Here is a 14,940-nt window from a genome sequence, read left to right as displayed (position 1 = left end):
CTCAAACAGATGCCAGTGTTCATAGCAGCATTACTTACAGTAGCCAAAAGGTAGAACCAACCCAGATGTCCCTCAGCAGCTGAGTGGGTAAGCAGAATGTGGTATATACATTCCATGGTATATACATACCTACAATTCAGCAATAAAAAGGAAGGAAGTGTTAATACTCTACAACATGAATGAACTTAGTCAACTTACGCTGAGTGAAATCAACAAGAGACAAAAGGACCAATATTGTATAATTCCCCTCACATGAGTTATCTAGAATAAGCAAATCTGAGACAGAAAGCAGAGTAGTGGTTACTAGGGACTGAGGTGTGGGACAAATGGAGAGTTTTTGCTTAATGGATACAGAATTTCTGTTTGGGATGATGAAAATATTCTGGAAATAGATAGCAGGGAAGGTTACATAGCATCGTCAATGCACTGTATGTCATGGAATTGAACACTTAAAAATGGTTAAAATAGTTTTCATGTATATGTTCCCACAGTGAAACAGTGAAGGAGGAATAAGTTATGGATGGAGTGGGGATGATGAGCACAAAGCCACATGTGTGGGTTTGTGCTTGTTGTATATATCAATACATTCATTTATATAAAACTACTGGCTTTGGGCTCATAAGAAGAAACCTGGTTTTGAACGTTTGCTTTAAACTCTTAATTGTAGGCTTGATCAATAGGGTAAATTGGGGAGAGGGTTTGTTTGAATAGGTACTTCTTGTCAACCTTCTCAAACTTGACTGCCCTCCCAGACACTCTGTTCTCAGACCCTTCTAGAAATGCATTGTGAATATACAAATAATTTTTTAATGGCTATTCAAAATTCTGTGGTGTAAATGTATCCTAACTAACCAGTCACCCATTGTGTCAGTTTGAATATATTGTGTCCCCCAAAAGCCATTATCTTTGATGTAATCTTGTGTGGGCAGATGTTATCAGTGTTGATTAGATTGTAAGTCTTTGAGTGTTTCTTTGGAATGTGCCCCACCCAGCTGTGGGTGATGATTCTGATTGGATAATTTCCATGGAGGTGTTGCTCTGCCCATTCAGGGTGGGTCTAAGTTGATCAGTGGAGCCATATAAATGAGCTGACATAACAGAAGGAACTCAGTGCAGCTGCGAGTGATGTTTTGAAGAGGAGCCACAGCCAAGAGGGACACTTTGAAGAAAGCACAGGAGCTGCAGATGAGAGACAGTTTGAAGACGGCCTTTGAAAGCAGGCTCTTGCTCCAGAGAAGCTAAGAGAGGACAAATACCCCAAGTGCAACTGAAAGTGACAGTTTTGGGGAACTGCAGCCTAGAGAGGAAATGTCCTGGGAGAAAGCCATTTTGAAACCAGAACTTTGGAGCAGACGCCAGCCACGTGCCTTCCCAGCTAACAGAAGCTTTCTGGACACCATTGGCCATCCTCCAGTGAAGGTACCCGATTGCTAATGTGTTACCTTGGACACTTTATGACCTTAAGACTGTAACTGTGTAACCAAATAAACCCCCTTTTATAAAAGCCAGTCCATCTCTGGTGTTTTGCATTCTGGCTGCATTAGCAAACTAGAACACCCATTGATGATCACTTAGATTGTTCCAGAGTTTAGCTGTAAAAATAATGCAGTGAATTAATTCCTAAAAATGAAATTGCAGGGTCAAAGGGTGTTTGAGCATTTGCCATTTTGTTTCCAAATTTCCCTCCATAAAGTACCAGTTTCCTCTTTCCAAGGGTGTCTTGAGATTGCCTGTTTACCTGCAATGAGTCATCAGACTTCAAGCTTTCACTGATCTGATAGGAGAAATATGTATGTGCATAGTTTTAATATTTATAATGAATAGGATTGGGCATTTAAAAAAATGATTATTTCCTTTTCTCTGACATATCTATTCCTTTTTCCCATTTTCTATTATTGGTCGATCTTACACATTCCTTTTTAGGAGGAATTAGAGAATTAGAGAGATTATCCCTCTCCCCGTGGTGTATTGTGAGTATTGCTTCCCAGTGTGACTTTTTTTTTAATCATACAGAAAGAAATTTTTAATGTGGTTGAATATCAGTTTTTTCTTATGGCTTCTGGTTTTTTAAAATGAATCTTCAGAATTTATTTTCCTTGATGGAGGTCTTTAAGCCTTTATGTAGTGTTTAATTTAGGTTTTCACTGACAAAATTTGATAAATTGTCTAGTTAAACTTTACCTTTCCTGGTCAGATTGTTTGGAGAATGTTCTGTTTTTACTTTAGGTTTCTAAAGAGACTTTAGATCTCTCACTGTCTCTTCACTGAATTGAAATAGTACAGTACAGTGTCTTTATTGAAAGATTTTACTAATGTAAGTGTAGCATTTAAAAAAAATAAAAGCACTTTGGGTTTTGCCTCAATTAAAATAACATGTTCTTTGTAGGAAATATGGGAGGGGACAGAAATACAAAGAAAAAATTAAAATCACAAGTGATCTCAAAATGAGATTTTTTTAAAATTCCCCAAGTTGATTTATTTTAAGAAAGCAAAGTAGGGAGCAGTAAATGCTTGTGAAATTTTCATAACAATGTTATTTCTAACAAAATTTGGGAATTTTAAAATGACCAATAATAAAAGTCATGTTCAAGTATATGGGGAAAATGCTAGTGATTTTTTCCCAGATTTTAACAGTGTTTCACTGGATGATGTGATTTAGAGGTATCTATTAAATACATATGAATAAAATATACATGTTCCTTTAGATACATGTTTTCTTATAAATGTGTTACATGTGCTCAGGATGGTGGGATTTTGGATTGGTTTAATTAGTTTATGTTTTTTAATGAACACAAACTCTTAATGTTTTTTATGCTTATTTTTTGGTCTAACACATCCACTTGGTTAAAGAAAATTTAAACGATTTAATGATTTTTGTATATCCTTTCGTGGTTAAAAAATGTAAATGATAAGTATATAGTCTTATTTTTCCCCATTCTCACACAGTTATTCTCATTCTTCCTATCAGCTGAACAGTGATTTGAGCTGAAGGCTGTCTTACTCTTTTTTCAACTCAACAGTGTTTTGTTATATGGAAGTACTATAATTGTGCTTGTTTTCATATTAATGGACCCTTGGGTTTAAAGACTTAACTTTTTTTTTTTTAATCTTCATTTTATTGAGATATATTCACATACCACGCAGTCATGCAAAACAAATCGTACATTCGATTGTTCACAGTACCGTTACATAGTTGTACATTCTTTACCAAAATCAATCCCTGACACCTTCATTACCACATACACAAAAAAAAACAAGAATAATAATTAAAGTGAAAAAGAGCAATTAAAGTAAAAACACTGGGTACCTTTGTCTGTTTGTTTCCTTCCCCTATTTTTCTACTCATCCATCCATAAACTAGACAAAGTGGAGTGTGGTCCTTATGGTTTTCCCAATCCCATTGTCACCCCTCATAAGCTACATTTTTATACAATTGTAAAGACTTAACTTTTATACTCAGAAAAAGAATTTTAATTTTACTTCCCAAAAATGGGTTTATGCAAATTATATGGAATCTCATAATATCTGTCCTTTTGTATCTGGCTTATTTCACTTACCTTACTGTTTTCATAGTTCATTCAAATTGTAACCTGTATCAGAATTTCATTTCTTCTTATGGCTAAATAATATTCTGTTGCGGATATATACCACATTTTGTTCATCCATTATATGTTTTTAACATAGCTAAGGAAGCTAATTCAATTTACTACCCCTCCCTGTATTGAGCTCCAAAACATTTTCATCAACCCAAAAAGAAACTCTGCATTCATTAAGCATTTGCTTCCTAGCCCTTGGCAACCGCCAGGCTGAGTTCTTCCTCTGAAATTTACCTATTCTGGATATTCTTACCAATGGAATCATAAAATAGGAAATCTTTTGTGTCTGACTCATTAAGTTTTCTGTCTTCAGCACAGTGTATACATATGCTGGATGCCCAGTGAATGCTTGTTGAATTACTTAATGAAGGTAAGGAGGCAGCCAACTCAATGGGAGAAAGTATTTGGAAACCATGTCTCTGATAAAAGACTGATGTCTTGTATATATAAAGAAATCTTACAACTCGATGACAGTAGTACAAACAGCCCAATTATAAAATGGCAAAAGATATGAAAAGACATTTTTCTGAAGAGGAAATACAAATGGCTAAAAAACATGAAAAAATATTCATTTTCACTAGCTGTTAGGGAGATGGAAATCAAGACCACAATGAATTATCATCTCACACCAATAAGAATAGCTACCATTAAACAAACAGGAAACTACAAATGCTGGAGAGAATGTGTAGAAATTGGAACTCTTATTCATTGCTGGTGCAGCTATGTAATGGTTCAGGCACTCTGAAAGACAGTTCGGTGGTTCCTCAGAAAACTAGATACTGAATTACGCTGCGATCCAGCAATTTCGCTTCTCGGTATTTACCCAGAGGATCTGAAAGCGGTGACACGAACAGATATTTGTACACCGATGTACATAGTAGCATTGTTGACAATTGCCAAGAGATGGGAAACAACCTAAATGTCCTTCATCAGATAAGTGGATAAACAAAACGTGGTATATACACATGATGGAATACTATGCAGCAATAAGAAGGAACGAGGTTATGAAACATGACAGCACGGATGAACCTTGAAGACATGATGCTGAGCAAAATAAGCTAGACACAAAAGGAGAGATATTGTATGTTACCACTAATGTGAACTCTGTGAAAAATGCAAAATAAGTGTCCTAAATTGTAGGGGACCTAGAGATAGCATCTAGTGAAGGGGGAACGATAATCTAATAAGAGCAGACAAGATATTGAGGGTGATCTTAATGATCAGGTGTGACTGTGGTTCGTCAATTTTCTTTTGGTATGGTAGGAGCATATTGGAAGGAATGAAGTTATTTCGGGATACTAGTTTTTCCCATTGCTTTGCCTTGTTCTGTTTGGAAAATTTTTTTATTTGATAAAGTTAATTAAAAAATAAAAGGTTTGTTTAAAAAAAGGACAAAAAAATTAATGAGTAGAGGCCTTTACGTATGTTTTTCTTGTCACCAGACTTTATGGAACATTCTTTATCAAGATTGCTATAATGAATGTGTTGGGAGTCCCCAAGACGATCCCCAGTGGATGATTTTGCTGGAACTCACATGGCTTAGCACAAATAGGATTTATTACAGTGAAATTGCACACAGCTAAATCAGTGAAAGGGAAAAGGCACATGTCTAAAGGACACCAAGCACAAGTGTCCTAGAGTCCACTCTCCCAGTGGAGTCAAGAATGCACTTGATTCCTCTGGCCACAGGTTGTGACCACACATATGAAATGGTGTCTACTGGGGAAGCTCAGTGGAGACTTGGGGCCCAAGGTTTCAGTTGGGAGCTGGTCACACAGGCACCCTCTGCCTAGCTCAGGTCAGCATTTCATACTCCCAGAAGATGAGCCACATTGTTTGCACAGTTTGGGCACAGTGAGCCATTCCCTTCGGGGAATGTGGGAACCCTCCTGAAATTCAAGTCCCCAGACGCTAGCCAAGGGCCAGCCTTGGAAGCAGGCCTTGCTTAGAATAGCAGTCTCAGGCTTGCTGTGTTAACTCTTCTGCACAGAATATAATTTAGACTTGAAGGTATTTTGTTCAGATGTGTACAATGTAACTTCAGGTTATTTTCTAAAATGTTTAGTTTGAATATATTAAAATTTTAAAAATGTTTAGTTTGTTATTTAGTAGAACACGGGTCAGCAGAAAACGATTAAGTTTAATTAGGCAGAAGCGTGTCAAGTTCATTCGCAATGGTGTGTATTCCACTGCCTGCACAGCATGTAGATGCTGTATGTGTCGTAGGGATGTGCGTGTACCTCTTGCATGTTGTCATCTTTCTTTCTGTCTTCAAGATGATCATATAGAGTAATCACTGCATGCACGTTTTTTATGGCTTCTTGGTCCTTCCAGGTGGTTGCATTCCCATATCCTAGGACGACAGATAGATACGTGATGTGGCCAAATACCATACCGAGAGTCAATTAGCTTATTTTATGGATGTGGACATTAGTTCTTTCTTTGAAGATTTTTGGCTTTATTAAATCAGTATGTCTTATGTGTGTTCGTAACCAGCATAACTGTTGTCTTGTAACTTTTATACGAGATTCAACAAAATAGAAATGAATTTTAAATAAAGTAAGATTAATTTGTTTTATCTCATTTAAGAAATTAAAAAATGTAAAGTTACATTCATTACAATTTAAGGTTCTTGATAGAGAAGTTGAGGAAATTATGAATGACCTGGTACTCTGGGATTTAAGGTCAGAAAGTTGTCTAAGTGGCTTTCCAAGAATCTCAAGGGTTGCTAATCTTGGGTAGAAAATACTTCACTCCTCATCAGCTCTTAGGGTGAACAGTTGACACTGATCATTAATACCTGATTCCACAGCAGCTGGGATTTGGGGACTTCTTAAAGTCCCCTTATTTCTTAAATTCTTGATGAGGGTAACTTAGAAATTCTAACCTCTCTTACTTGTGCTTTTATATCTTTAAAATCTTTAACTCATGGAAAGAAATTTGAACTTGAGCTAGATTATAGGAGTTAAGAAGGGAGAGTAATCTTAACTTTGTTTTTAAGGAGAAGGTGAAACGGGAATAAAACATGTGCTTGCTACATTTTCCACCACCTATGTCAGTTAATTTTGGGGACCATAGTTACAAGTGTTGTGTTCTTAGAAACATTTTAATTAATGATTGTTTAAAAAATGTTATCTTGCCTTCCCAAATGATACGTATCTCACATCTGTCCACTTTGAGTAGTCATTCTGCCTTGCGTAAACCTTTGTGGAACAGTCCTGGAATAATTCTTTTATAATTTTTAAAAATTATCTTTTGACTCTGGAAACTCATATGGTTAGGACTTCTTATTTTAATGTAAATATCATACATTAATTATCATACAAGTCATTTTGATCTAAAGGTTTTTTAAAATTCTGATTCTAGGGTTTTAGAGAAACCTTACTGTCCTTGGAGCAGATTCTTGAGAGCTAAAGGTTTTCTCCCTTCTGACTTAATTTTTCATTGGCAGATAACATCTGGGTATGTTCCAAATGTGGTTGAGTTACTGTATCTAAAGGTGATAGTGGCATTTTGTAATCTCCATGTTCCAGTGTACGTGTGGCAACTAGACAAACTATTTTACATAGGACCAAATCGCTACCTTTGGGCTGACCAGGAGAGTTGTGTTTGCCCCAGGAGGAGACTTCACAGTATAGCGGACCGCTAAGGTAATTTAAGCTTTAAATAATTTTTGGCTCTGGAAATAAGGACATCATGATTTAGGGGAAAGGCCAGAACTTGATGTCAGTTGCCTTAGGCCCTCCCTCTCCTTGCTAGACAGTTACAGGATCATGTGGCTGGTCTTGAGCGTCTGCCCCTTCGGTGGAGAGAGGCCGGTCCTTTGGTCCGAGTGCCCGCAGCCTGTAAGGGCCTTTGCGCTCTTCGAAAGCCAGTCCAGGGAGTTGGGGTGGGTGGGGGGTGCTGTGTAATGCTACAGTTTATGGAAAGAAAGTGATGTAACTAAGGAAGTTTTAGCTTAGAACATAGAACAGGATGAAATGGAGAAGAGATGCTCAACATAGGAAGATAAGCTGAAGATGTAAGAAATTTAGAGGCTTCCCAGTGGTGAGAATTAAAATTCTCGGAAGTAATTGCTTACATTTCTGTAACACTTTACTGTGTCAAGCATTTTATCATTTGTCTGATATACTCTTTTTTTATTTTTTTTATTTTTTTTTTATTTTTTAAAATCTGCTTGGTTGCTTTTATTTTTTTTATCATCATTTTATTGAGATATATTCACATACCACGCAGTCATACAAAACAAATCGTACTTTCGATTGTTTACAGTACCATTACATAGTTGTACATTCGTCACCTAAATCAATCCCTGACACCTTCATTAGCACACACACAAAAATAACAAGAATAATAATTAGAGTGAAAAAGAGCAATTGAAGTAAAAAAGAACACTGGGTACCTTTGTCTGTTTGTTTCCTTCCCCTATTTTTCTACTCATCCATCCATAAACTAGACAAAGTGGAGTGTGGTCCTTATGGCTTTCCCAATCCCATTGTCACCCCTCATAAGCTACATTTTTATACAACTGTCTTCAAGATTCATGGGTTCTGGGTTGTAGTTTGATAGTTTCAGGTATCCACCACCAGCTACCCCAATTCTTTGGAACCTAAAAAGGGTTGTCTAAAGTGTGCATAAGAGTGCCCACCAGAGTGACCTCTCGGCTCGTTTTGGAATCTCTCTGCCACTGAAGCTTATTTCATTTCCTTTCACATCCCCCTTTTGGTCAAGAAGATGTTCTCCGTCCCACGATGCCGGGTCTACATTCCTCCCCGGGAGTCATATTCTACGTTGCCAGGGAGATTCACTCCCCTGGGTGTGTCTGATATACTCTTACAGTAACGTTATCAAAGAGTCAGAAATCGGTTCTACAGGTGAGAAAACCGCAGCCCAGAGAGATGAGATCACTTGCCCTGGGGGTCACTTAGCAAAGTGGTGAAGCTGGGACTCAAACTACGTCTTCTGCGTTGTTTGTCTCTGTATCACAACTCAGCTGGAGTGACAGTGGTCTGAGGAAGGGATGAAAAATAGTACATCCAAGGCCTAGAATGTGAAATTAATTGGTTAGGAGATGACTGGCCTCCTCAGGCAGGAAAAGTGATATTTCAGTGAGGGGTGTGGAGCAGAAAGCACCTCTGCCTTGGATTCTGAATTCCAGTGATCCGAACTCTTTTCTCCCGTTCTGCAGTTTGTTTCACTTAGGTCCTGTCTGGTAAGAGTTCCCTTTACTCTAGCATTATAATGGGTAATCATCATATATAGTAAAACATTATGATTTTTAAAAACTTCCAACCATTATATACCACTTGCTGGATATTGAACAGAGGCATGACCTATTCTTCAAAAGAATAATTGCTTGTAGTAAACTGGAACAAGACCTCAATTTGGTTTTGATTTAGTTATGCCTGCATAGATAGTGTTTAAATTGACTAAAATCAGTTTCACTGAGCCTATTTCTCCCCTTATTTAATATAAAAGTAGAATACATCCTGAATGTGAGTAATTCAGACATAGGAGAAAAAGAAGCTTCTTAGTATCCCAACTCCCCCCAAATACTTGGTATGTCTTTGGATTATATCACCTTACTGGATGCTATGGGTGGTCTACAGAGGGACCAGTGAGGGCTCTAAGGGGGAGAAGCCAGTTCAACTGTGGGTGCAGAGGGGAGAGTAGCAAAAGAGATTTTATAGAGGGCATGAGTATTAACATGGTTCTTGAAAGTTGTGTGATATCAGCCAGGCAAGAGCAGCGTGGCAGATGTTTGAGGCAAAGGCCAAAATATGGACAAAGGGACAGACATAGAAAAAAGCCTACTTTTGTGAAATTATCTTGTTATGACTGAAGCCACAGAGACTTGGTGAGAGGCCGAGGCTGATGAAGTAGCTACTGTTCTTAAGTCTTGGACAGGAGCGGCAGTTCTGGGGTTCCTGATGTTGCGATGTATCTAATTCTTCACTTAGTATATTCCAGTTTTAGATATGGTAGAAGCTTAATTTATTATAAGCAATTGCCAGTGGTCATAAAAATAGAGTGTGTATAGGTTTGGTTTTGCATTAATTTCCTTGAAGTGGTTATTCCTTTGGACTAATGAAGACAGAAACCTTCTAGAAATGTCCACTGAAAGAAGCATTAATTTCTTTTGGTCACCTCAGCTCAGAAGTACATTGCTCACCTCTTCATTCTTTTGCTAATTGTGTCAAACAGTGCAACAAAGACATCTTCCCCACTTGCTAAATAATCTCAGTGATCAGACCAATTTTGACTTCCTTTCTGAGGTTTGTAATTCATGTGGTTTTATCACAAGAGCAGGAAAGCCTCCTTGTTTCTTAAAGGTCCCCCTGAAGGTTGAGTAAGATTCTCACCCAAAAGGGATGAGACTGAAATTTAGTATAGACAGGGCAAGACCAGGAAGAATCTCTCAGACAGTCTTCCTAATAAATTACTGAGGAATAAGCCCTAGGATTGGCTTGGTATGTAAAGTTAGATGAGGGAACTGTTGACTTTTTTTTACAGTTTCTATGCAAATTTGATGTGTCATCTAAGACTTAGCCTTGATCGTTCTTTCCCAGTACATCTATTTGATAAGCATATGTCCTTCTCTAGGGAGGAGGCTGGGGCTCAGACGCCATTGATCGAGCAGCATTTATTTCCTCCATGTTGATCCTTCCACTTCCTTCCTGTTCCACCCACACAGCGTAACTTCTCTTCTGGCATTCGCTTTAGTTGATAGAAAGATCTGTTTGTGTTTTAGTGACATAAAGATAGTCTTAACTCAGTTGACCTCATTTGTGCCATAACAACTTCTCTATTCTGTGCTCTTAACAGGTGACAGAGTTGAATGAGCCACTGTCCAATGAAGAAAGAAACCTTCTCTCTGTGGCTTACAAGAATGTCGTTGGGGCACGCCGTTCTTCCTGGAGGGTCATCAGTAGCATTGAGCAGAAGACCTCTGCAGATGGTAATGAGAAGAAGATAGAGATGGTTCGTGCTTACCGTGAGAAGATAGAGAAGGAGCTGGAAGCAGTATGTCAGGATGTGCTGAGCCTGCTGGATAACTACCTGATCAAGAATTGCAGTGAGACCCAGTACGAGAGTAAAGTGTTCTACCTGAAGATGAAAGGGGACTATTACCGCTACCTGGCTGAAGTAGCCACAGGAGAGAAAAGGGCGACTGTTGTGGAGTCCTCCGAGAAGGCCTACAGCGAGGCCCATGAGATCAGCAAGGAGCACATGCAGCCTACTCACCCCATCAGATTAGGCCTTGCTCTCAACTATTCCGTTTTCTACTATGAGATCCAGAATGCCCCGGAGCAAGCGTGCCACTTGGCCAAGACCGCCTTCGATGACGCCATTGCTGAGCTCGACACTCTCAACGAGGACTCCTACAAGGACTCCACTCTGATCATGCAGCTCCTCCGTGACAACCTAACGCTCTGGACAAGCGATCAGCAAGACGACGACGGTGGAGAAGGCAACAATTAAGCCCCCCAGGTGGACTGGCTGCGCACGCTGATGCTACTACTGCAGTCTTTATTTTTTTCCCATGAGTTGGGGGTCGGGTGGGGGAGGGAAAGGGAGGGGTGACCTTCCTAGGGAGAAACCCACGACCTGTCCTGTCTTTGATTGCCTCTTTGACATTTTTGCCAAAATACCACTAGTGGAAAGTCAGGCTAGCTGTGCTGGTGTTGGAATAGCAGCCTCACACTGGCATATGGACTGTTCTGTAGATGAATGCAAGTGGAGCTGTCTGTCTTTAATTTAACTTATTGCTAGATGATAAGGTTCCAAGATGAAAAGAAAACGTGAATGGAATGGCCCTCAGTCAATAAGTTCTGTGGTTCCAGTAAGGATTTTTATGTACATATGCTTTTGTCTTAAGTTTTGGATACTTTCTATCTCATTTGTTTTAGCTGTGCATTTTTTTCAGGGTGTACTCTACCAGACATGGAATAGGTTAGATCCCAAACTGACAGACTTAGAACATAAGGTACATTTATCCTTATGGTTTAGGCCTTGCCGGTTTCCTGAAGTCTCTGATTAGTTGACAGTATTAACACTAAATTGCAGTTTACAGTGTATCTACATTACAGCCATATGTAACATCAAGCCGTTGATTGTGTATTTTTCTTTGCTAGTTATTTTGGCTTTAAATCTTTATTCAGCTTTATCCAGGTTGGTTTTGCTGTTACCTGTCTCCTGCTTGCCTGTGGAGAATCATAGCTACTTTAGGTTTTAGTAACAGGTGCTTGGCAGGTGGCTGTGGGAGTTTTGTCCTTTCTTCCTCTTGAGTCCAGGAAAATTTTAATCACTTTGTTAGAAATGTTAAACACCACAAAAACAGAAAATTCAGGTCTGTATGTCATTTATTGTGTTGGTATTTTCAAAGAATATCCTAATTTTTAAAACACCACAGCTCCTTCCTCAGGGATTACACTGCCACTTCACTTTTCACTTGATTCTTTCCCACTGTACCTTACGTTGATGGCACTCAGTTGGGCTGTACAAGTTGTGTGGTCATTTTGAGGAAGTTTGTGGTGCAGTGTGAAAATTCAGGTGCTAGAAGCTTATTGGTAGGAAAATCCAAAAGGAAGAGCTATATTCATACATAAACATTCTGTCAAATTTAGGGATCCTTGCAAGTGTGTCAGTTTTTACTCCCAGAAAACACTCCTTCCCCAGGTACTTGTAGGAAGATAAACTAAAATTATTACCAGGTAATAAATAAATAACTCCGATTTGGCCAAAACTTTTTCTGTATACTTTTTTCTTTTAATGAAAGCATAGACATTGAAGAGTCACTTCTCTCTTGTGCAGTCAGTGCACATTTTGAAATTGAAGGAAGCTACATTGGTCTTTCCACAAATTTGTTTTCAGTTGGCCTTAGGTCCCTCATTCTCATTTTGGATAAATCTTTACGTAAATATGACCTGTTACACGTGTGTTGAGTTTTTGTTTTGTTTTGTTTATAAAATCAGTAACAGTGTGAACTCCCAAGAATTGAGTAATGGCATCAAACTTGTTTGTTGATTTAGGCAAGGAGAGGAATTGAGGCAATTGAGGAAGAACTGACAGATGCTTCTGCTGATACCAAATTTGAGCTTGTAGTTATGAGATGGATATGTGTAACAGGAACCAGGTGCTGTGAAGCTGGAGAAAGAGATGATGTGGAATCAGTGCACTCTGTGACGTTGCAGCTTACCCAGCATGACTATCCTTAGAAGGTCCCTCCTTGGGCTTGAGTAGAAGTCCCAGTTAACTGAACCTCACCAGAAGAACCAGTAGAGGAAAGCTTGGTGCCATTGCAGGAATCTAGAGTAAATGCCGTGGATGGGGGTGGGGGGAAGGCGGGGCTCTCTCTAAATTAACTTCATGTCCAGTGAGCAGTGTTGTGTCTTTCCTTGTAGCATTTGGAAATGATTTACTGGAATTACAAAACCTATTTTTCTTTTAAATTTCAGCTTTGGCTCTGGCTGCTTTTTAGAATAATGCAGGATAAAATACTTGAGGGCTAAAAATGAAGAGGGAAAAGGAAGACTTGATATTTAAGCAGCTTGAATGGTTTCTTTTCTTTATTTTTAAAGAAATGCACTTGCCTATGATACTGTCTCTCCAGTGAAATGATTACTCCTCCATTACTCTATTGATACAATATTGTGCATGCTAGTGTTGTATTTCTATACAGTAGCTTGGAATTTATTAACTTATACTGTAGGTGTTATGTATTCCTATGACAAAAATTTAAGTCTTCAAATTTTTAAAATTTTTTTTTAATTTAATTTTTCTTTTTGGGGGTAAAGTTTGCTCTACCAAATAGTGATTGTAACAAATTGATCTGTTTTGGATGTTGCTATAGTGACATGCAGTTATATATTTTGTTTTTTTTGGGGGGTGGGGAGTTAAAGAAACACCAGTGTTAGCTTAATCTTAATGTCTGGTGTTTGTCATGGTGAAATAATAACCATTACAGTGTAGGAGAACAGCGACTGTTCTCTGAATGAGCCTTTGTGCTTTTTGTCATGTTATGCAGTGAACTATTTTTAAGGTCTAATCAGTGATTATTTTTCCAACTCCGTGTTTCTCTAAGGAATTATTTCACACACGGACCATTCTTAGCGGTTTTCCTCAGTGATGGAATATCATGAATGTGAGTCATTATGTAGCTGTCGTACATTGAGCAAATAAACTTACAGATCTGATGTTATTGCTACTCGGTTTTATTCAATGACTTGAATTTTCTGTTTGCTTTTGAAGGTTTGAGTAGACATGGGTGTTCTCTTCCCCTCTGCCACGCAAGGAATGAGGTTGGATGGGGGAGGGGCAAGCCAGGTAAATATTGGAAAGCACTGTATCTGGGAATCTGACTCGGGTAAAATCATTGCACCTTTTGCGCCTCCACTTTTCTCTTATAAAATGAATGTTATTCAGCTCAATCTCTGAGAGCCTTTCTGGGGATATAAATTGTTAGATGCACAGATCGAAGTTTGAATCATGGCTCCTTTTGACCCTTGGAGAAATTTCTAATGAGTCTGGGGATGGGATGAGGGTGGTAAGTCTTGAATGAGGCAGTTCTTTGCACTTAAAAATAATCATAAATAAATTGTGTTGCATTTTTTAGTTCCTCTGAAGTGGTCCCCGGGCCTTGGTCGGTGTGCGTTGATCCCTCAACAGCCCGCTGTTGTCAGCCATTAATGGATGCCATCCCTGGATGTGGGGGTGTGCTGCCATGACTAACCGTAAAGAGAGTTGTCTTCAGGAAGGAGTGTTGGGTAAAGGCTTTACTCTTCCATCAGCTATATTTGCTCCTGCAAAAAGGGAGGAGGTGTTGGTTCACAGGGTGGAAGAACATGGCTTTTTAATTTCTTCAGAAATTTTAATTCACATGTGAGGAATAAGAACCTTTTTTTGTAAGTAGGCTTTTACCACATACTGAACAAATTCATCTAAGTTAGCTCCTTTGTCACTCAGAACACCCTGAGGGTGCCACTGGGTCGGCAAGTACAGATGTGAAAACAGCCTGTCTCAGGTCACACGCCTCACTGCCAGCCCAGTTGGAGCCCACATCTTCTGACCCCATGGGCTTTGTCTGGTAACACTGGGCAACCGCTGGTGCAGTGAGGCAGCTAAGAAACTGAACAGTAACTGGTCAGCACATTTTTAGTGTGCTGGGTTCTGTAGGTGGAGAGTTGAGTGAGGCGTTTTCTTGCCAACAGGAAGGTTACCGATAGGGACGCAGTCAGAACAGTTAAACTGAACCGAAACAGGGGGGGGGTCACAAAAGCCATTGAGAGAGAAGGGATAGGTCCTGGAAGTAGCTACTATTAATTCTCGATTAATATTATTAATC

General features: G+C 39.0%; 1 protein-coding gene across 1 annotated transcript in view; it reads left to right on the top strand.

The window, feature by feature from the left end:
- YWHAG (tyrosine 3-monooxygenase/tryptophan 5-monooxygenase activation protein gamma) overlaps positions 1–13,797 on the top strand; it is a 30,024-nt gene extending 16,227 nt beyond the window's left edge. Inside the window, exon 2 of the mRNA XM_037814717.1 lies at positions 10,422–13,797. Within this exon, the coding sequence (XP_037670645.1) occupies positions 10,422–11,078 (657 nt within the window). The 3' untranslated portion in view covers positions 11,079–13,797. The remainder of the gene's footprint in view (positions 1–10,421) is intronic.
- Positions 13,798–14,940: the final 1,143 nt, after the last annotated feature.

The sequence above is a fragment of the Choloepus didactylus genome, chromosome 21, assembly GCF_015220235.1.
Source record: "Choloepus didactylus isolate mChoDid1 chromosome 21, mChoDid1.pri, whole genome shotgun sequence".
NCBI classification, from domain to species: Eukaryota; Metazoa; Chordata; class Mammalia; order Pilosa; family Megalonychidae; genus Choloepus; species Choloepus didactylus.
The sequence above is the reverse complement of the archived record's forward strand: the minus strand, read 5'-3'. Positions and strand labels throughout refer to the sequence as shown.